The sequence below is a fragment of the Lemur catta genome, chromosome 12 (genome assembly GCF_020740605.2).
Source record: "Lemur catta isolate mLemCat1 chromosome 12, mLemCat1.pri, whole genome shotgun sequence".
Taxonomy (NCBI): domain Eukaryota; kingdom Metazoa; phylum Chordata; class Mammalia; order Primates; family Lemuridae; genus Lemur; species Lemur catta.
In genome coordinates, this window is record NC_059139.1 from 4655844 (window position 1) to 4678386 (window position 22543).

At 42.5% G+C, this 22543-nt stretch overlaps 1 protein-coding gene across 1 annotated transcript in view; it reads left to right on the forward strand.

Moving 5' to 3' along the window:
• The window catches only part of ADCY2 (adenylate cyclase 2), a 365223-nt gene that overhangs the window by 105791 nt on the left and 236889 nt on the right, over positions 1-22543 (forward strand). The window contains exon 3 of the mRNA XM_045565786.1: positions 1424-1585. Within this exon, the coding sequence (XP_045421742.1) occupies positions 1424-1585 (162 nt within the window). The remainder of the gene's footprint in view (positions 1-1423; positions 1586-22543) is intronic.

Sequence of the window (22543 nt, forward strand, 5' to 3'; positions counted from 1 at the left end):
AACTCGCATCCAGACTTGGTACCAGAACAGCTGGCATGCTCTCCCCACATCTGCACCCTCCAGCTGTGCTGGGCTGCAGCGCCCCCTTCAGGTGGCTCAGGACACGCCGTGAGCGTGGGGCCGGCTCTTTCCCGGGCTTCCCTTTCAACAGCTGCGTGGGGTGGGGTGGCTGGCCAGGCACCACATGCCCTGTTTCCCTGACCTCAGGCACCTTTCCCACCCGAATTTATCCCCTTTCCATCCTTGTTGATTGAAAAGGATCTGTTGTATTACCTACTAACCCATTTTCTTTTCCATTCCAAACCTTTAAGTGGTTTCATACTGATTGTTTTTATTGAGGTGAAATTCACATATGGTAAATTAGTCATTTTAAAGTGAAGAATTCAGTACATTCCCAATATTGTGCAATAACACCTCTACCTAGTTTCAGAGTATTTTTCATCATCTCAAAGGAAACTCTGTGCCTATTAAGCAATTACTCTCTGTTCCCTGCCCCATCCCCTCCCCCTACCCCCCTGGCAACCTCCAATATGTTTTCTGTCTATGTGGAATTACTTATTCTGGATATTTTTTATAAATAGAATCATAAGATATGAGTTTTTGCCCAAGTTTTGTTCACTAGCATGATGATTTTGCGGTTCATCTGCATTACAGTGTGTATCAGTACCTTATTCCGTTTTAAGGCTGGATAATAGTCCATTGTATGGATATACCACATGCTGTTCATTCATTCATTCTGTGATGGAAACTTATGTTTCCACCTTTTGGCTGTTAAGAAAATGCTGTTAGGTATTATTAACATGTGTGCACATTTATTTGTTTCAGTACCTATTTTCAATTATTTAGGGTATACCTAGCAGTGGAATTGCTGGGTCATATGGTTATTCTATATTGGACTTCTTGAGAAACTGCCAAACTGTGTCCCACAACAGCTGAACCATGTGTAAGCTGTTTTATTTTGTTTCTTACATACCCGTGCTCTCTGCATCCACTCACTAACTCTCAGACAACACCTGTCCACCCTCCCTGGGTGTCCCTGCACAGTTTGGTAGATAACTTAAAGAATCCATGTTGTGCATTCTAAAGCACAGACACAAAATCTGCTACTTTAAGACCAGATTTGCATCCATACCCCATGGACTGCTCAGGTTAACCTAATGTCTGCAATGGTTTGGGTGCCAAAACTGAAAGTCGCCAAATTTTGAAAACAAACTCTTTTTCTCCATCACAGTCATTAGTTCCTTCTTGTAATCCAGTGGATTTGTGTGAATATGCTGTCCTATTCTGTAATGATATTATTTCTTAAATGAGCATGTCTCATGTTTCTCATGTTGTTTTATGCAGCCTTTAATAGGAAGGAAAGAGGAAGCATGTAGGAACCAGAACACTCTGTGAGTTTCAATCCTTTTCTTCCCCTCTGTAGGTATCATTCTTCCTCTTCATTATCTTCGTGGTGTACACCATGCTGCCCTTCAACATGCGAGATGCCATCATCGCCAGCGTCCTCACCTCCGCTTCCCACACCATCGTGCTGAGTGTCTGCCTGTCTTCAACTCCGGAGGCCAAGGAGCACCTGGTCTGGCAGGTGGGTGCCCGTCTGCATTCTCAGGGGAGACCTCTGCATCCGGCACCTGCTCAGGGGGTGTCTGTAGTCTGGTACCTGGAAGCTGCTTCCTTTGGGCTCCTTGGGGCTGACTCTGAGTGACACTGGGGGAAGCCAGTCCCACCAATGACCTCCACTGGTGTGATCCACAGTCACTTAGCAATTACCAACAGTGAATCTAATGTGTTAGCAGGAAAACTGGATATGACAACTCCATTTTGCTAATTGCTGAATGGTGGTATGATTTTGGTGATTAAAAGGTGTTCTTACTATAGATTATAATTTAGAACTCTTATTTATAGAGTGAAATAACTTATATAATCAAATTAATAATTCTTTCCCACCTCTCTCTCTACCATGATATCCAAAACCCTCTCATTATGGAGGACAAAAAAAAATTCTCCATTTTTTAATCTTCTGGCAAATCCATGAGCATTATAAAAATAAAATAGTTCTTTAAAACGCTACAAAAACAAATTTTGCCTTACTAGTAAATGGCATTTCAAAGAAGCCATTCTATTTAATTAGTTAAAAGCATTTTAAAAGCTATTTGATTTCCTGTTATGTACATCCATAAACATGAGGGCCAGTGATCTGGAGTTATTCCTAACAGTCTCTAGTTTTTTACCTATAAAAAATATGTGTAATTTGCTCTATGGGGATCAATTGTAACTAGTGCAGCCATGGTATAAGATACAGCAGGGATGAGAAAATTACAGTTGTGAATAGCACCATGCCATTGGAAAGGGGATTTAGACATGGGCCGCCTAGGCTCTGCTGGGTCTGAGAGACTCATTTTTCATTCACTTGACATGGTGTTTCGTTTGGAAACTTGAGCTGGAACTGGAGGCTTACCTTTGGGTCTGTAGTAGTCTCTCTTAGCTTGTAAGCTTTTTAGGGATCCCTTTTCTCAATATTCATCTCCTAGTCCTCATAGCATCACTTTCATTAAGAGTAGCCAGAAAGACCTGCATTCATTAAGCATCCATTGTCCTCACTGAGTATAGAGTTAGTGGCCTCTGATTTCACACAGTGGGCTAGAGTTTCACCCTGGCTCATTCAGATGTCACTAAGAAGCATCCACTCCCCGGAAGAGGAGGGAAGCCAAATTGTTCCTCTGTGCATTCCCTTGACACATACTAGGCACCAAAACTGCCTAAGACAAAGACAGGGGCTGGCCAGTGTCTAATCAAAGGATAGAATGAAGGTGGGGTGTTTTATTTTTATTTTAAAATATTTAATTGGAAATAAAGATTGTATATATTCAAGGTACACAATGTTATGATTTGATATATGTACATATTGTGTAATGACTATCATGATCAAATTAACTAGCACATCCATCACCACTCATGCTGTATGGTTAGACCTGCAGAACTTGTTTATCTTAGCGCTGAAAGTGTGTACCCTTTGACCAACATCTCCCCATTTCCCACGCCCCCTGGCTCCTGGCAACCACCATTCTATGAAAAAGAACAATGCAGCCATGCCTGGGAAGAAGGGGAGAAATGGTCCTGTGAGCACAAGCTCTGCCCCAGCCTTTGTTTCCTATTTCTGCATTTCAGAACCTTCCCTGAGAATATTTATGGGGCAATATTTATGGGGAGAATATTTATATTCTCCTTTCTCCTATAAATTCCACTCTGCCACCTTCCCCCTTTATGCGAGCTGTTAAGCTCAATATTGGGTAGTCACATGCTTGTTTGCAGTGGGAACAAGTATGTAGTCTGCTCAGTCGGTTTATATTCTGAGATAACTGCGGGAAGCCCTCCTCGCATGGGCACCAGGACGCTCAGACATTTCATGGCTCATAGCACCTTCATGGTTTGGGGTGGCCTGGAACACATCTCTTGGACATTTTGTACCTATCTGTCCTGCCTTATAAATGAAATGTCTGTGGGTAGAGATATAATAGGAAAAAAAAAACTGGAAATAAAGGATTTTAATGCTTGTCTATGAGAACTAAACAGGGTTAAAAAACAAAAACAAAAAGGAAAAAGGAAGTGCTTCACAAAGAATCTTTTGTATTTTAGGTCATCAAATACTGTATTGACTTGAGGTTTTTCAAAGCATTTTTATTTTCTTATATTAGTAAAAAAAAATTGGGAAGGAATGTAACCTTATGTTTTTATTTACTCACTTTCTCCAATGAACAAAGAAAAATACTTCTTCTTATCAGCAGACAGCAAGAGGTAGGATAATTCTGGAATAACAAAAAGAATAAAAATGCTTTATTCTGTAATATTTCATATAAGAATAACATTGAAAGGAATGGAAGAACGTGAAGTCCATTTCCAATACCTTCAGAAATAATTTCACAACAACTCTAAGAGCTGGGAAAGATAGGACATGCCAACAGATTTAAAATGGAAAGTTCGTAGGTGAACTTCACAGTAATGAAGAGAAGAGTTTTCAGTGCCTTTGGCCACTGCTGGAAATGTAACCTAAAATACCACTGGTTTGAGATGGGAGGAAAGCATTTTATTGAATTCTTCATATGCACGGTGTTTATGGATCAGAATGTTGCGAACGTGGTTGTATCGCTGTGGTGCAATCGTGCAAAGCAGTGCTCTACAAAGGATGCTGGTCTGTCATAAAGAAGGAGGTTGCTCGGCCTGCCTTCTAAGCCACCAGAGGAGGAGTGTATTTTGTTTAACACAGATCCGTGTAAGAATATTTTGTTTCATTTTATTTCTTTGAACATTGGCAATCTACTGATAGCATGTAGTGCTTATCTGTTAATCTAAATATTGGCTGAAGATAATGAAGCCCTATTTTCCTTTCCTGCCGCATAGCAGAGTCGTTGTTTTCAGAGAATTCATTTTACCAGCATTTTTCTTGAAGTACAAGGCTTTCTCATGCTGTGATGTGTCACCTAATTGAAGAAACTTAGTTAATAACTGCAAGTTATAGATGGTATTTCGTGACACATTTTAAACTTGAAGTATAGTCATTAATACATTTTGCAACTTTTATTTTGAAACAGTCACAGACTTACCAGTAAGTTGCAAATACAGTACAGAGAATTACCCTTTTCCTAAACCATTTGATGGTCAGTTGCCCATCTGATGTCCCATGACCCTGAATGCTTTAGTGCGTATTTCCTACAATGCCATTCTCCTGCATAACCACAGCACAAGTGTCATCACTGGGACAGTCACATTGCTCTCTGTTCCTGCCATCTGACGTGCAGACCCCATCCAGGTTCCTTCAGCTTCCCCAGTAATGCCCTTCATGGTAAAAGGCCCAGCCCAGAGTCCTGGCATGGCATGGCTCGGGGTCTCTTCTGTCTGCTTGAGTCTGGAACAAATCTTTAGTGCTGTTTTGGCCTCATGATCTTAACACTCTTGAAGATTGCAGTGCTGTTACTTTGTAAAACACCCTTCAACTTGCTTTGTCAGATGCTTCCTCAAGAATAGATTCAGGTTCTGTGTCTGTGACAGGAGTCACAGAGTGACGGTGAGTGTGTCCTCATGGAGTGCTGTCCGGGGGACATGTCATTTCACTTTGTCCCCTTACTTACTTGTGTTCATTTGTACTCTGGCTGTGTCCACCAGGATTTTCCACATTGAAATTACTCTTTTCCTCTTCAAAATCAATACATATTTTATGGAAAGTTACATTGAAATTAGGCACATGTATTTTTATCAAACTTTCGATTGATTGATTGATTTGCATGTCTATGGCCTTGTACTTTCCTGTTTTATTTAATAGGGTATAAGCCGTTGCCATCACAGTGCACTTTCATGCCCACAGTGGCTCTGATTTTTCCAGTGGACACTGCTGCACGCTGGCCCCTGTGCCCTCCTGACCCAACCCCCTCATCCTCTGGGCACTTTCTTGCTTTTCTTGTTTCAAGCCCATCTGGTTCCACCCCACCCCAGCCCTAAAATCAGCCGTCTCTGAGGAAGCCAGGTTCTTCTTAGGGCAGAATGGCATTTAGAGGCAAGATCTGGCATCCGATGTTCCCGTGGCCACTGGGCTGTCAGTGCCCCAGAGGGAGGCCCACGCACATTTACTCTGCTTTTATTTTCATAGACACTTCTGTACTAACAACTCTGTCTTCACTTGGATATTTCCATCTCCAACCACCACAGGTTTCATTCCAGTTCTCTCCATTGTCAGTTCCTTGACCCACAGTGACAAAATTCAGCTCCCACGATTCTTGCTGTATTTCCTTACTGCACCAGCTTCTGTCTGCAACCAGCCTCCTGTCTGCTGCCTCCCCTGCCCGGCAGATGCCTTCTCACTGGGCTTCTGCCCCGGTCCTCACGCCCAGCTTCCCCTCTGTGTGCGTGTGCACCTGCTGGGCTCAGGCTCTGTGGGACTGCCCCTCGCCTGGATGTCCCCTCCTCTGCTCGACTCTGTCCCCCTGGGCTTGACCTCTGCCACTGTGGACACTCCTCACAACTGGCTTTGTCACGCTTGGATGGATACAGCTTCCCCCGTCCTCTGCTGGTACACATGCCTCCTTGTTCTGGCTTGTCTGATGGCTTAACGATTGAGTTATCTAGGACAGAAGGAGAAAGACAAGGGGAAAAGGGCAGAGGCCTTGAAGGGAAGGGGGAAGGAAAAGAAGAGAAGTTGGTTGAGGGGTAGAAAAATGCAGTTAGTTGGAAGGAATCGCACAGGAGGGAAAGCCTAGTTTACAGTAATTTATTGTGTATTTCAAAATAGCTAGAAGAGAATTGTAATGTTCTTAACAGCAAGAAAAGATAATGTTTGAGGTGATAGATATTCCAGGTACCCAGATGTGATCGCTACACATTATATACAGGTATCAAATATCACATGCACCCCCAAAATGTATACAGCTGTTATAGATCCATAAAAAAAAGAAGAAAAAGAAAAGAAACAAGGAAGAGAAAAAGAACTAACAGATTTTGAACACAGCATTTATTAATATTTGTGAAAGAAGAAATATTTTTCAATTACTCTCTGATTTACTTTGTGCTGGTCTCTGCAAGTCTTTTTTTATAATTCTTTTCTCTTTGGTATCCTAACTGGGTTTTGAAGCCATGCTTTTTTGGAATCTGGGATTATGAAGAGATTTTGGAATTCTAGAAACCCTTAATAATGAAGGGAAGAAAATATTACATATCAAGAAACTTAAAGAAAAGAGATTTTATATTGTCCATGTAAGAAGAATGTATCATTTCTGTATGATAAATTCAGTGTAAGCACCAAAATCCCTTAGTAATTCGTGATTAACTAGAAAATAAGAATTTTACTTACATTGGCAGGATAACATACATTGGAAAGTTCCAGGAGAGCAGCAAGGAGTGTTCTTTGGTTATCATTTTGTGAAGGCAAGGGGAAACTGAGGCTGGAAAACAGGAAAAGACACACCCCCTGCCCCTCTCATGCTGTGTGGCTGCCCCCTGCCTGGGCCTGGGGAGGTGGCAGCTGTGCCACCACTGGGGGACACAGGAGGCTGGAATCAGGCCTCCCAGCCAGGGCCAGCGGGTCACGGGCAGAAGCCTCTGTGCAGCCTGACACCTGTGCTTTCGTAGAGTTTATTTCATCCAAAATGTACATCTCACCTGTTCTTCAGTTGCTTCACGTTCCTAGGGCAGCGTCGCTGTTGACATAATAAGGAACCAACCTGAAAGAATTTTCAAATATTCCTATTTATATATTGTGATAGCATTTTGTATTTGAAACTTTCTTTTCTTTCATTTTTATTTCCTTGGTATTCATAGCACATTCTGAATTTTCATTCTGTTATCTTTTATTTTCCTTTGAGTGGGGGGAAATTTGAATATAGACTTACTTAAGCAAGCTGGTTATGTGAGAATGCATATTTATTAAAGCAGATAGGCCAAGGAGCGCTTATTGATTTTATAACAGGATTACTTCTATGTTAGAGAAATTTCATGGGATTTTTTTTTTTACACACTGGTTGCTTTAATACATTTAAGTTGTGATACAGTTTGAAAAACTGTAGATTGTATCTAATATAGTAGGTCATCTATGGCAAGTGTGTAATTGATAGCAGTGTGGATTTGTTACATAACTGACTCTTTTTAAGCATAATTCAGGAAGCGTATATTGGAGTCTGGAATTAAATTGCATTTAGGATCTAATCTGAGAAGCTCAAAGGAAAAACAGCAGGTTACCAGCTGCCCGGATTCTGGCTGTGTAAGAGACTAATTGTTAGGAATTTGGACCTCTGTTCTGACTGTTTTGTTTTCAGAGAAGCACAGGGTATTAATTTTTTCCACAAGAACAACAACAAAAAAAGGAGACTGTGCCATTGCCCATTTTGTATAGCGTGAAGGTACTGATTAAGTAGAATCCATATCCTAGTTTAGCAAGCTATTGCTACCTGTGCTAAAGGTATTATAACTTGCAAGGAAAGGGGGTAAGGATGGAGAAGAGATAGAAATAGGAACATGCCTAAGGTGACTAAATCCTAGAGCAAATCTGCGCGCATTTCCCATCCCTGCTCTCCTTCCTCCACCTCTGTCCCTTCCTCGGCCTGACACGTACATTTCCTTCTCTCCATGGCAGGAACTTGGCACCTTTGTTGTGCCAGGGAGAGATTTGGAAGGACACGTGAACAACAATAGCATTAACACTTAATGCAGGGCATTAGACCACTTTTAAAATTCTCTGGCAATTTCTAGAACAAAAATACAAGAGAGTTAGAGGTCTTGAACTTCCATGTTGGTAACCAACAATTTGACTGTGATAGAATGCAACCTAGGTTTATTTTTAAGCATTTGTGGAGCAGCTTTGGGGAGGGCACTGAAGAAACACAGGCACAGGGAAGCCTTCCCAGAACATGAATTTGTTATTGGGGATTGGATCAAAGGAACATGAGAAAGAAGGATTTCTTTAAAAATGAAAAGTGGTGTGTGGTCATCCGTCAGCTGTCTCTTTCCTCTTCTTGAGTCTGTCTCTGAACTCTATGTCCTCTGTTCATTCAAATCGATGGATTCATGTCAAATAGGATACTTTCTTACAGATTGATTAAATGTTGGCTGGTGACACCTTTCACTGACCTTTCACATGACATCTTGGTAGTGATTTTCTCCTAATTGCACCAATCCATGCCTCTTTGGTCCATTGTTTACAAAGATCTGAGGCTCTTCTTATTCCAAATGCTTATTTTTGAAGCAAGTGCTTAGTTTGTGAAAGATACTGATTCTAAGCATTTATTAAACCATCAGTAATTGCTCTTTGAAACTCCTAAAAGACAATGAGAAAATCAGCATCCCTAATGGGGAGTCACACAGGACAGACTCCTCCTATGTTCTTGCAGCACAGAGTGATGAATCTGCTAAGTTATATGAACTGAAGACAATAATATATCTGCAGCTTGACCTTAGCAAGAATATTGCTCTGGTTCTAAGGGATTCTCTTTAAAGTGTGGAGAGAAGTGCAATGAACTGGTGCAATGGACAGAGGATTACACAGCATCCCTTGGAGACATTCCAAGGAGAGACAGAGCTGGAGCTGATCCTAGCTGTCTGTAAATTGAGAGGTAATCATGGCTTCTTCCTAGGGAAGCACGGATGGTGGAGTGAAGTGGTGATAAATGAAAAGGATTGGCTGGGGAGGATGCATGGTTAGTGCTCTGAAGCATCAGGTGTTAATAGCTTCTTGGAAGTAGACTGCAGCATTCTGGTTATGTTTGCAGAGTGCACAAACTGGGCAGGCTGGGAACAGAGGGCATGTATTGTCATTCTGGTTTTGCAGCAGTAATCACAGCATGCTTTCGATGAGAATGATGTGCATCATTTTTTGCCTCCCCTAGGAGAAGAGAGGTCCTGATGGCCAGACTCTGGGCTAATCATTTCCAAGACCCCTCTGAGCAGTTCGTGGATGTCCTGGCCTGGCAGAGGGTGTGGGGTGGTGGACTGAGTGAGCACTTTGGCCTCGGGCAGAACCTGGGTTTGGATTCTGCTTCTCCTGCTTCATAGCTGTGCGAGGTGAATATGGAGGTCAACCTCCCAGATCCTCCTCAGGGACAGACCTGCTGCCCAGCTGTTGGGCGTGTTGTCTGCAGTGGCTTTCAGCCATCAGCGCCCCCAGGGATGGCCTGAGGAGAGCTGCCAGCCCAAGGTCATGCCCTGTAGAGGATGGCCCACACCCATGGCTGATTGGGTTGGGCGTATGAGTCCCTTCCATTTTGGCTGCGTGCAAGCAACTCTGGCAGGCCCTTTCACCTCCAGAGTGTCGTGAGTTTGCCCGACGTTGCTGGGTCTGGAGAGCAGCTCACCTCTCCATCTGCCCATTCTGCGGTTGTCCTTCCCCACGGACGTTGCTGCCGAGGGCACTCCCTAATAAACTCTACCCCCATTGCAGAATGGGCTTCCTGGAGTATCCAAACTGCAATGCCACATGAGCTTGGCCTAATGGTTTAGCTGACTCAGTTTTGTCATCTGTTTGGTGGCAACAGTAATGGCCAGCTTCCTCACATGGTTGCTGGCCTTGGTGCTAATTGGGTGACTTACTGTTCATGAGGAACCTGCTGTCAAGCTGGGCTAGTATTGAGCCCTCAGTGAATAGTAGGTAGCAGCAGCAGCAGTAACGTGTTTTACTAAGTTTTCATGATTTTATAGAAGCTAAGAGAAACAGAGCTTAAAAGTCCTTTGGGGAATCCAGTCATAATCAGTGTGGTTAAAAAGTTCTGCTCATGCCCGAGGATCTGAGCTCCTGTAGGTGAATGGAACACCCGGTGTTGGAAATGCTTGAGACGGAGCTCCCCACGTTCACCCTTTGGCAGGAATGAGAGGGACAAATACAGGAGTAGGCATTTGCAGGCTCACTTGCCACCTCCATGTCTTGGATTCCCATGCCACTCCTTCTCTGGAATGTCTGGTTCCATGGGGAAGCCTACTCTGCTCCCGGGCAACCCGGAGGGTTACTCTTTTCCTCTACCTCTCACAGCCACATGGCACTTGGATTAGGTGGATCTGTCCACGTTTTGTGGTCTGCGGACATTCACCTGCACAGCTCCATCTCTTTGAATATCTTCTCCTGCCCCCCAGCTGGATACTGCATTGGTTTCATAGGGCTGCTCTAACAGATTGCTGCAAAACTCAGATGCCTGAAACAACAGAAATTTATAAATTCTGACATTTATTCCCTCACAGAAATCAAAACCACGGTGTTGGCAGAGTTGGTTCCCTTTGGAGGTCCTGAGGGAGAATACGTTTATGCCTCTGTCTTAGATTCTGGGGGTTGCCAGTGGTCCTTGGCACTCCTTAGCCTAGGGCTCCATAGCTCCAGTCTATGCCTCTGTCTTCATATGGCTCTCTTCTCTTTGCATCTTGTCTCCTTCTCTCTCTTATAAGGACCCTGGTCATTGTATTTAAGGGCCACTGTAAATTCAGGATGATCTCATTGCTGCATCCTTAATTACATCTGCAAAGACCCTTATTTTACAAAAGTCATATGTGGACATAACTTGAGGGAGGTTGCTGTTCAACCCAACACAGATACCAGCACCCACGCCGCAGTTCCGCTTCTCCTCCGTAGGTGTTGCAGACTGTTCCCTGCATTCTTCAAGGCCAGAGAGTCTGTGAGCTTCCTTTTCTCTTGCCTGCTCAGGCATTGCTAAGTTCTGTGGGGCACAGTATATGCAGATACCTTCTTGGTAAATATTTATGGTAGCTTAGGAAATAAAGGAAAACTAGAAGAATTCAGAAGGAAGAAACAAATGAGAATTCCACCCTTGTTCAAAGAAAGCTATTAATATTATCCATAGGGCAAACAAAAAGAATTCTTGCCGTATGGTTGCACGTAGGTAGGGCAACCAAGCCTCTGCTCTTGGCTCTTTGCCTACTTTTAAAAACAGATGATATGTTCACATTTGAGAGAGAGACAGAAAGAGGAAGAGATGGGAGTGGGAAGGAGAGAGAGAAAAAGAGAGCGAGAGTTTCATAGGGTTTTCAGTAAATTCGCTTCTTCCAGCCACTTGTGAATTCTCATTGTTTGTAGTGGTTTTTCATTTGATCCTCTTAGATTTTCCAAGTATATAATCACATTATTTTTAAGTGGCTCTCTACTATATAATTTTTAAAACTTCCTTTTATTTTCAATTGCTTTTCTTGGTATTTCCAGGAAAAAAGAGTTACTATCAAAGCAGTTGTAGTAGACACATTTGTCTAATTTTTTATTTAGTAGGACTAATATTTTCCCTTTAAGCAATGTGCTGGCTTTGGGGCTAAGTTAAATAAATTTTATAGTGTGAAGGAAGTACCCATTGATTCTTATTTAGAGACTGTTTTTGTTTTTTTCTTTAAAGAGTAGATCTTGAACTGTATCAAATGACTATTTTTTTAAATTTCAGAGTATTACAGGGGTCCAAATGCTTTGGTTACATAAATTGCCTTTGCACCACCCAACAAGTATGCCCATCCCCCAGACAGCACACACCGCATCCGTTAGGTGTGGATTTACCCATCCCCTCCTCCCCCTTCCTGACACCCTATGTTACTTCCCATGTGTGCACATTAGTGTTGATCAGTTAGTACCAGTTTAATGGTGAGTACATGTGGTGTTTCTTTTTTCATTCTTGTGATACTTCACTTAAAGAATGGGCTTCAGCTTCATTCAGGATAATACAATAGGCATTTCTTTATGGCTGAGTAGAACTCCATGATATACATATACCACACTTTATTAATCCACTCATGTATTGATGGGCACTTGGGTTGTTTCCACATCTTTGCAATTGTGAATTGTGCTGCCATAGACATTCGAGTGCAGATGTCTTTTTTATAAAATGTCTTTTGTTCCTTTGGGTAGATGCCCAGTAGGAGGATTGCTGGATCAAATGGTAGTTCTACTTGTAGCTCTTTGTGGTATCTCCATACTACCTTCCATAGAGGTTGTACTAGTTTGTAGTTCCACTAGTGGTGTATAAGTAAGATTTTTTTTTTTTATTATTCACTCATGGACAAGGCTATGATTTCTCTCCTTTTGTATTTTTTTGATTTTTTAAAAATTTTTTTTTTATTTCAGCATATTACAGGGGTACAAATGTTTAGGTTACATATATGGCCTTTGCCCCACATGAGTCAGAGCTTCAAGCATGTCCATCCCCCAGAAGGTGCACACCTCACCCATTAGGTGTGTATACACCCATCTCCTCTTCCCCCTTCCCACCTTCCCAACACCCTATGAATGTTACTTCCCATGTGCACATAGGTGTTGATCAGTTAGTATCAATTTAATGGTGAGTACATGTGGTGTTTCTTTTTCCATTCTTTTCCATTCTTTTTTCCATTCTTTAGCTCCATCCAAGATAATACAATAGGTAGTCCATCATTTTTTTATGGCTGAGTAGAACTCCATGGTATACATATACCACATTTTATTAATCCACTTATGTATTGATGGGCACTTGGGTTGTTTCCACATCTTTGCAATTGTGAATTGTGCTGTCATAAACATTCGAGTGCAGATGTCTTTTTTATAGAATGTCTTTTTTTCCTTTGGGTAGATGCCCAGTAGTGAGATTGCTGGATCAAATGGTAGTTCTACTTGTAGCTCTTTGTGATACCTGTATACTACCTTCCATAGAGGTTGTACTAGTTTGCAGTCCCACCAGCAGTGTATGAGTAAGATTTTTTTTAATAATCACTCTTGGGCAAGGCTATGATTTCTCTCCTTTTTAAAATATAGAACAATTCATGAATTTCTGGAATTATCCTCAGTAGATCATGTTGTGTTTTATGCTTTAATTTATGATTTCACTTTTTTCACCAATAACTAAGGATTTTGCATTTATTTTGACATTGACAAGATCAAACATGCAGGCAGGATGGTTCTGCATACTTTACTCATTCGTGAGCTTCTTTGATCTCAAATGTTTGTACATGTTAGATTAGATTAGATAGGACTTCCTATTTTTCCTGTAAAATATTTCTGTTTAGGTTTACTTTCTGTCTTTTGGACTTTGTTTTTGTCAAAGATATTTTCTTTTAAATACAGTCTCTTTCATTCAAGGCTTCAATTTTATTTCATAAAGTTACAACTCCCTCTGTATTTGTGTTTACTTTTCCCTGTTTAGTTTCTTATTCTTGGGATTTGTCCCTTCTCCACTTATTTTTGATTCATGTAGCCAACATTTTGTTTATTTTACTTTATTTCTCCAAATAATGAATTTTGGGATATATTTATTATTTTTATTGATTTTCTGTTTTTTAATTTCAGGGGGGTTTTGATTTATAATTTCTTATTTTGATTTTCTTTTGTATTTCTAACTTCTTGTATTAGACAATGTATTTTTCTTTCATTTATTTATATAAATATTGAAGGCTCTAGATTTTCCTTTGAAAATGGCTTTAGCTCTGTGCCTCAGATGTGCTCATTATTTACTATGTATTTTGCTGATTTGGTTTGAATTTCTTTTTTGACAAAAAATCTTCTGTTGTTTTATTTTCAGATGACAGGAGATTTTTCTGTTCTATTTGTATTATTAATCTTAGTTTTATCATATTAACATTAGAAATTGTCCATATTCTTTTTACTTTTCTCATATGCTGTTTTAACATGGACTACATACTGGTAGTACTTAGTCACAAGTACACCATACTTGGTGTTGATCACTTTCACCATTAGCACGAGAACTTACTGAGCCCTTGTTGTGGGTGAATCGCTGTGCTAATGCTGATTTCGTCCTGGTGTTTCCCCATAGCCAAGGAGGATACTAACCGTGAGATCCTGCACATGTGCCTTGCTGATGGCATTTCTTCTTGAGTCCAGCCTCCTGAACACTCTGAATCCGGGGGTGCCCACCGACATTCATACAATGTGAACTGGTTGATGTGGCTGTCACACATCTGGCTGGGCCCCTCACCTTGGATGGGTACGTCCCTGCCTCCTACCTGACCCCGCAGCCTCATCTGCGAGGAGTGTCCTCTTACAGCATCAGTCTCAGCTCCCACACCTGGGTGCTGCTTGCTTTGGTGGTCCTCATACCCCATTGGAGGTGGGGGATTCTGTCGATTATCTAATTTTGATGGAAACAAAGATCACATGTGTGTTTCCTGTTCTCCTTGGGGTTCTGGATAATTTCCCTGTGAGAAGAGGAACTGTTGTGTTTGTGTGACAAACTGGAAATATTTAGTTTTTAACCTTTTCTTTGGTTTCTTAAAAATTTACTTTGTACACCATGTCTGAACCTCAAACTCTAGATTAAGATGTTGACCTAAGATGAGACAGGGAAGAAGAAAAGCAAAGATGAAGAGAGTAAACAGAGTTTTATTACAATTTAGAATGCTCTTCTAAGATCCCTAGCCTTGGCTTGTCTGGTTTAGTGAAAGTTTAGCAAGTCTGAGTCTCAGCATCATTTAAGCTGCAGTCAGCAACCTCCAGGCCATGGACTGGTACTGGTCCATGGCCTGTTAGGAACCGGGCCACACAGCAGGAGGTGAGCAGTGGGCAAGCAGGCGAAGCTTCATCTCTATTTACAGCCACTCCCCATCACTGGCATAAATTCATAAGCTCCACCCCCTGTCAGATCAGCAGCAGCATTAGATTCTCATAGGAGCATGAACCCTACTGTAAACTGCGCATGCAAAGGTTCTACGCTGCACACTCCTTATGAAAGTCTAATGCCTGATGATCTGAGGTGGAGCTGAGGTGGTGATGCTAGCGCTGGGTAGCAGATGCAAATACAGATTATCATTAGCAGAGAGGTCTGACGGCACAATAAATGTAATGTTCTTGAATCATCCCCCTACCCGTCTGTGGAAAAATCATCTTCCATGAAACCAGTCCCTGGTGCCATAGAGGTTGGGGACCACTGGTTTAAAGGACTCATGCAACAAAGCATTCCTGCTTTCCTTCCCTTGTTTGAATCACATCTGCCAGAAGACAGACTTGCTTCTGAGCAGACCAGAGGGAGAACTGGGGTGGTGACAGTGTCAGTGCCCCAGCCTTAAGTGACAGTGGTGAATCACTGATATGGAGATGGAGGTTGACAAGGTGGGGAATCAGCCTATGCTCCTGTGGCACCCCTATTCTTGTCATTATTGTCAATTTTTACAGGAGCCATCACATTGTATTTCAGTATGCTTATTTGTCTCTGTGTCCTTCCCATCCTTCCTTCTGACACAGTCCCTTGGCTTTGAGATGAGCTTCTGAGACTAATGGCAGGAACCAAAGCTTCTTACTGTTTTTATTTGTCCCAACACCAAGCGTACATAGGATAGCATCAAATGGCTGCATCCTGACTAAATCCGTGGGTGACTGAATGAATGGGCACACCCATGCGCGACCAAGTGTAGAGACATAACAAGCCTCCAGGTGTCTTTGATGTCACCTAACGGGGGAGTCCTGGACAGTTCTTTCTTGTCACACCCACCATCTCTGAGCATGGTAGCCGAATGCAAAGTAGCTGAGGTAGTGCTGTCCTTTCAAGGTAATCGTGAAGAGTGGTGACAATCACAACACCCTCACACCTTCACGTTGTTCTCTTCTCTTCTTCAAGATAAGTCAGAAGCTCACATGGATTTTAAATCTCTTTTTGAGCTCTTCAAATTTATAGTATCATAAGGGAATGAGATGATTGAAGAAATAGGAAACAGATGTACAAAGAGAAAATCAGAGATCTGGGATTTCTCATCATTGTCATCATTGGGAAAAAAGTGAGCTGACATTGAGCTGCCTTTAAAGACATTATGACCCGTAGAAAGAATAGAGGCTGGACACTCAATTCCAAGAAGTCCTTGTGATGTTTGTGTCTGTACAACAAAGATGGCCTGATTTTAGCTATTTAACTGGGCAGAGAAGGTCACTGATTTGATTTACTATTAATACATAATTAAGGGCACTTTCAAAAATACTGTCAGAGACACTGGGAACATTAATCTGAAATAAACTGCCTTACACATAGCCCAGAGAGCTTTGTCAATGAAGTACTTACTGCTTCAAGCCATGGGTTATAAAATTCTGATGTAAGGCTTATTAACAAGCTGAAGACTGTGTTTCTTGATTTAGTGCAAAGGAGGTTCTCGGAGGCAGAGCTGAACTTTCATTTGGAAGATCCTGAAGGTGCCTGCTGAAGATTATGCAGACTCTCGTGGGTGGAAATCTTCAGTCACAAGCACAGTAGTGCACCCCTCTAGTGACCAGACACTTAGGACAGACTTGGCAGTTGCAGCAGTGATGACAGTTGTTGAGATGGAGGTGGATGGATCCCAGCAGAGGATAAGAGGTGACTCGAAAACCCTCATCTGGGCAGATGGGGCACCCCATTCATCACTGTCATCCTCCCGAAAATCCTGCAGAGTTGGTTCAGCCGTTATAAGTGATTCTCATGTTGATCGTCCCCCCTCCGAGAACTTCCCAGGTGACTATAGGAACTGGAGTCTTATCACTGTGACACCTTAATGTCTCACTGGAAATCAGTTTCCCAGCATTCCCAGTTCTTTTTGTTGTTTGATCAGATATCTAGATATTTCTCTCCATGGAGTTTGTCTGTACCTACTCCGCTTTGGGGATTTCTGTGGAGTTTTGGTCAGGCATAGTTTTTTCTTACAAATAAGGCTTCAAAATGATCTAATGTTTTTAGAGTAAACATTCATTTTTAAACAAAATTTGAGTAAAGTAAGCATATAGACTTCACAGTTATTGCCTTTCCTCCCCTTAACTCTGTCTCATATGGAATTTAAAGAATGTTTTGGGTTTTGCTGAAAGGGCTAGGTAGGTGTGTAGAAATTTCACCCTGGTGTTAGATTCTTACAGGAGATCTTACAAACTATTTCACGCTTACTTTTTGGACCAATTTAAAATTTTCATTTCTTATTTAATGTATTTTTAAAATCTAATATTTATAATACCCACAAAGTAAAAATACTTCCATTTCATTGCAGGCCTTTTGACTTGTGTATAATTTAAGAATCATTTTGATTCTTTCCAGCTCCAGGTCTCAGTACATTTGTCTTGAGTATTAGTGAACTCAGTGTCTCCACTCCAGTGCTCAACACGTATTTCCAACAAAGTGGTCCCCAAATTCAACTCAATGTTTTCCCACCCTGGTGGCCTCTGTGTCTGTGGATGGCACCACCATGCCCTGGAATTCCCAGCCTTTAGGTTGGGGCCCACCTTGTCCCCTCCCCCATCTCCTCCCACTCTCCTCCTGCTCACTGCGCATTCTCCACTCTCTCCTCCTGCCCCTGCCCTGGGTCGGAATGAGTCACTTACTGCCCAGGAAGCTGCCAGCACCCTCTTGCCCATGGCTTTCCGGGTAACCATGCTAAAACTCAAGTCTGTCTTTGTAATCCTTCAAATGGATTCTTACTGCTTGTAGAACAAAATATTCAGATCTCTCAGCATAGCACCTAGGCCCTGTACCACATGGGCTTTGCAGCCTCTCCCCTGCTCTCCCTCCCAGGGAGTCTGAGCTCTGCAGATGCTCCGCTACCAGCAGGTCACTGACTGTGCCCTGCCATCCCTCACCTCGGTGTTGTTAAGTCTGTTCTGTCCTCCCTCTGGAGAACCCCACCATTGTCACCTGGCCAATGCTTAGGTGTCACCCACAGAAAGTCCTTGATGGCCCATGAGCCTATCCCAGGAACCTGTGTTGGTGCTCTGAGAGCAGCCGTCATGCTCCTCTCACCTGAGTGACACCGGCTCTCTTTCCTGACTGCTGAACTGTGCAAACTCTTTGAGAGAGGGGACTTTGATCTCTGGTACACAGCAGGAAGTGCTTATTGGTTATACAGAATATAAAATATTTTTGTTGAATCTCCCAGAACTAAAATATATGTTTCTTCTTTTCAAAGATAGCATGATGTGTAATAGAAAGAACTTTAATTTTGGAGTCAGAAAGACTTGAGCTCAAATCCCAATTCTGCATGAATTGGTTGTATGAATTTTAGTAAGTAATTTAGTTCCTCTGACCATCTGTTTACTTATCTGTAAAAGTGGACCAATAACAGAATTGGGCTGAGGATTAGGGATTGGATATACGCAATTCCTAGCTGAATGCTTGGTTTGTGTTAAGTGTCCAGTAAATGGTGGCTGGTTTATTAGGTTATGGCTTTCTGGGGTTTCTCTCCCTCTGGCTTATTTGTTGTTATTTTTCAGTAACACACACATAATCAGCCTTTAAAGTTAGGAAAGGACTTTGCCTGAGACATTTAAATGGGAGAAAACACTCTACATCAAGCAAGATATCCCATGGTGGTTTTTTTGGAACAGTTAATGGATGAACCATATAAAATCTTTAATGGGAAGAAGCATAACAGTGGATCAATTAGCTCAACAGTGAAATGTCCAGAACTAGAAAATCATTATGTAGTATGAAAGGTGAGCATACAAAAGTAGTTTAACTGGTTTTCTTAACTAATTTCTTGAAAAAAAAATTAACTAAATTGTATTCTTTTTACAAATCAGCTTACAGTTTTGATAAAATGTCTCTTGTAAAGTTAAATAACTTGTTAAATTGATGTCAATTTCAAGTTCATTAATCTACCCAGCAGACATATCTTAAGCAACTACAACATCCCAGTACTTTTTTATGGGCTATCAAAATGAATATGATTTAAAAAAACCAAAAACGAAAACTTCAAGCACCTTAGCATTACTAGGAAACCTATAAATATCCCTGACATCCAGAAATGTGGATTCATAACAATATAAAAAGGAAAGGTGATTACTTCCCTTGTGATAGATTTCTTCACTAAATAATTCACCATCGTCAAGGCACACGGACTCTACTGGATTCTGCATTTGGAACCAAGAGGGTGGTGTAAAGTGATGCCGGGTCTCGCCAGTCTCTGGACTGTGAGGTTGTCAACAGAGCTTACCAGTAAGACCATGCCCCACAGAAAAGACTTGTGTATGTTCTAGAACAGGGATTCACAGTCTTTTTCTGGGAAGGGCCGTAGAGTAAATATTTTCAGACTGTGGGCCATCTGGTCTCGGTGGCTACTATTCAGCTGCACTTTAGGAACAGTTACGATGACGGGTAAGCAAGGGATGTGGCCGCGCGCCAATGAAACTTTGCTTACAAAAACAGGCAGTGGCTAGACTTGGCCCATGGGCCTGTTCTAGAATAATAACCAGTAATCTTATTTCCACTCTAACTGGAATAATTTATCACCCCACAAAATCCTTCAATGTCTATTAAAATTCTGTTACTACCAATAAATACAGTTAATTATTTTTTCAAAAACTTATAATATGCATCTTCCAAACCAGCCTTTCCTCTTGGAACTATGCCTCCATCTCTTTGTTCTGTGAGCCTCAGAACAAGCTCACCGGTGTCAAATCCCTGCTGAGTGTGAGGTTAGTTTTTATTTAATTGGTCTCAGCACTGCTGCTCTGGCTGGAAGATTTTTCTCCTTTCCCCATCTCTGATTTTGGAGATGCCCTGAATGTGTCTGAACATCATCTGCTGGATTTCAAGCAGAGGCTTTGGATTTCGTGAAGCACATTTACATTTCAGACACCGTGTAAGTGTCTTGGAAATCCAGGCGCACGTGCCATACATGTTTCCGCCCGTGGGGTTCTGTGAAACATTTCCCCAAAGAGCCTCCCAAAGAGCAGAATGAAAATATCCCAGGGCACGCTGGTCAGCATTTCTCAGGGCTCATGTCCTGGCTGGAGTCTCTGCTGTGAAAGATGCAGACTGCTGTTGGTGAGATAACACTGCCTTTTATTTTACTGAAGGACCCCAGATTCATGATGCTGCTTCTGCACTCTGACCTCTGCTCCTCTCTTTTTGATTCAGTCCTTATCCGGGGAGGGATCCAGGGATGATCAGAGCCTTCTTAGGGAGAAAAGGTGCTTGAGGACTTTCTTCCTGTACGTTGGGCTTGCCACAGCAGTCTGCCCACTCGGCTGTCAGGCTTCATTCTCTGAGCTGAGAATGTTCCCCTGATGCTGTGTTTCCTGTACAGCTGCCCAGTCACGGTCAGCCCTCCTGACCAACATGCGGGATCCAGGCACGGAGCATCAGCTACTGCAGCCTTCTCCATTTGCACCCACTTTCATTTCTCCTTTTGTGAAATAACCACAGTGATTCTAAGTGATTTGGCTTCTGACAAAATCCACTTTCATGGGGTCTTAAAAGACCCTTGAGATATTTTGTTTAGAATGTCTGAACATTTAGCATGCAGGGTTTTCATGGTTTGCCCAAAGCTGGCATCTAAAAATAAAATTTAAGCTGACTGGCAGCATGAGAAGTGCCCAAATCAGCAGATGGTGTGAAATGCAAGACTTGTAAAATGAAAATATATTCACCAGAATACACATCCTTTCCCATTTATTAAAGGTCTACTGGGAACACATGCTCCTGGGGGATGCAGTGGGCTGTTGGATCGGGGGACGTCGGAGATGGTGGGTGGGGGTAGGGAGTCTGTATAAGGTGCTTGCTGAGCTCCTGCTGGGGTTCCCTGAGGACAACACAGAGACACGGGACTGGGAAGCTGCGTCACCTGGCAGGCCCAGGCCTGATGGATCAGTGAGGTCCCCGGTGGCCGAGTGACCGACCTCCACGTGAAGGGAACTCCCTCAAGGGCACCTTACAGGGGTCACCCATGGGTCTGTCTGTCCCACATTTTAAATCAAAGGCTAGTTTGGTGGCAGAGGTGATTCTAAGAGCAGCCCTGTAGCAACTTGTGATGACAGGAGCTGGGAGGACATGCTGCATAGATGGAAACAGAATACAGAGTTCCAGAGGAATTTTTTCCAGTTAGGACATGTGACACATCATTTAAAATGGAAATAACATACAAAATAAACATAAAAGAAACAATATAAACACAAGGGCCTCTGTCTTAATGTCCTTATTATGAAATGCAATTATTTCCAGGAAATGAGTTAATAATAACTATTGGGTTAACCTTTACTAATTAATTAGCATTGAGTTGACTAATGATAACTAGCATTTGCTTTTCCAAGTGCTTTGCACATCCTGACTCATGGCATCCTCCCTACATTTCACAGCCGGGATGTCACCCTTGCTACTTCAGAGGGAGTGGCAGCAGGGGGCTCAGAGGTGCCGAGCTTGTAGGGGGAGGCCCCCCCGGCAGTCTGATGGCAGAACCAGCCCCCAGCCCCCGCCCTGCTGTTTTAAACAGTCAAAATAGGAGACTCAGTTTTCTGAGAACTCGTGATGAAAGTAGAATCTTGAGTGACTTCAGTGGCTTTAATAGCAGACTGGGGAGGAGTTAAATCTTTTCACGGGGTCAGTAAGTGGAGATGCTGAGTTATAATTTACAGGAAAGACAGTTAAAGTATTACAGAAGGAGTGGATCTGTTCACAGCCTAAGGTGGAAGCAATCCAGTCTTCCTGACTCAGTTGTGTGTGTGAATCCCCCTGCAGAGGCCTCTTGTCCATAACGTGAGGGGTTTGGAGAAAACGATCCCGAGGTCTGTTCTAGTCCTGTCTTTTTGTGATTAGGTAGCAAAGTGCAGAGCATCCACGTGAAAACTGCTGGAAAACGATGAAAGGGGAGAGACCATGGCCCCTGAGAAGCACAGGCAGGTTTCCGGTGTCGGGGTGATGCAGAGGTGGTGGACCCAGGCGTTTGCTACAGAGCAGTGCTGGGAAAGTGCGGTTGGAGATGCTGCTGTGGGACCCACTGGAAGTGAGCAACACACGTCCTTTTTCCAGACCCAGGTGAAAACCACTTGGCCTTTTTTCTTTTTTCTCGCTTTCCGTATCTGTCTTTTAATGAAACAGAGGTAAAAACAAACAAACAAAAAACAAAACAAAAGAACTATAACCCATTTATCCCAAAGGACCCTTTGAAAATCAGGAAACTCATGAAACATTGTGACAAGACAGACCATTGGACCGATCTGACTGATGTGCAAACTGGTGCCGCACAGGTGCCCCCAAAGCCACCCGCCAGGTGTCACTACACTTCCCACCCACAGTGTCTCTCAGAGCCATCCCGGACTTACCTGCCAAGCTCAGTGCCCACTAACGTGAGGCCTCTGTCTCTCCTCTCCACATGGAAGAGA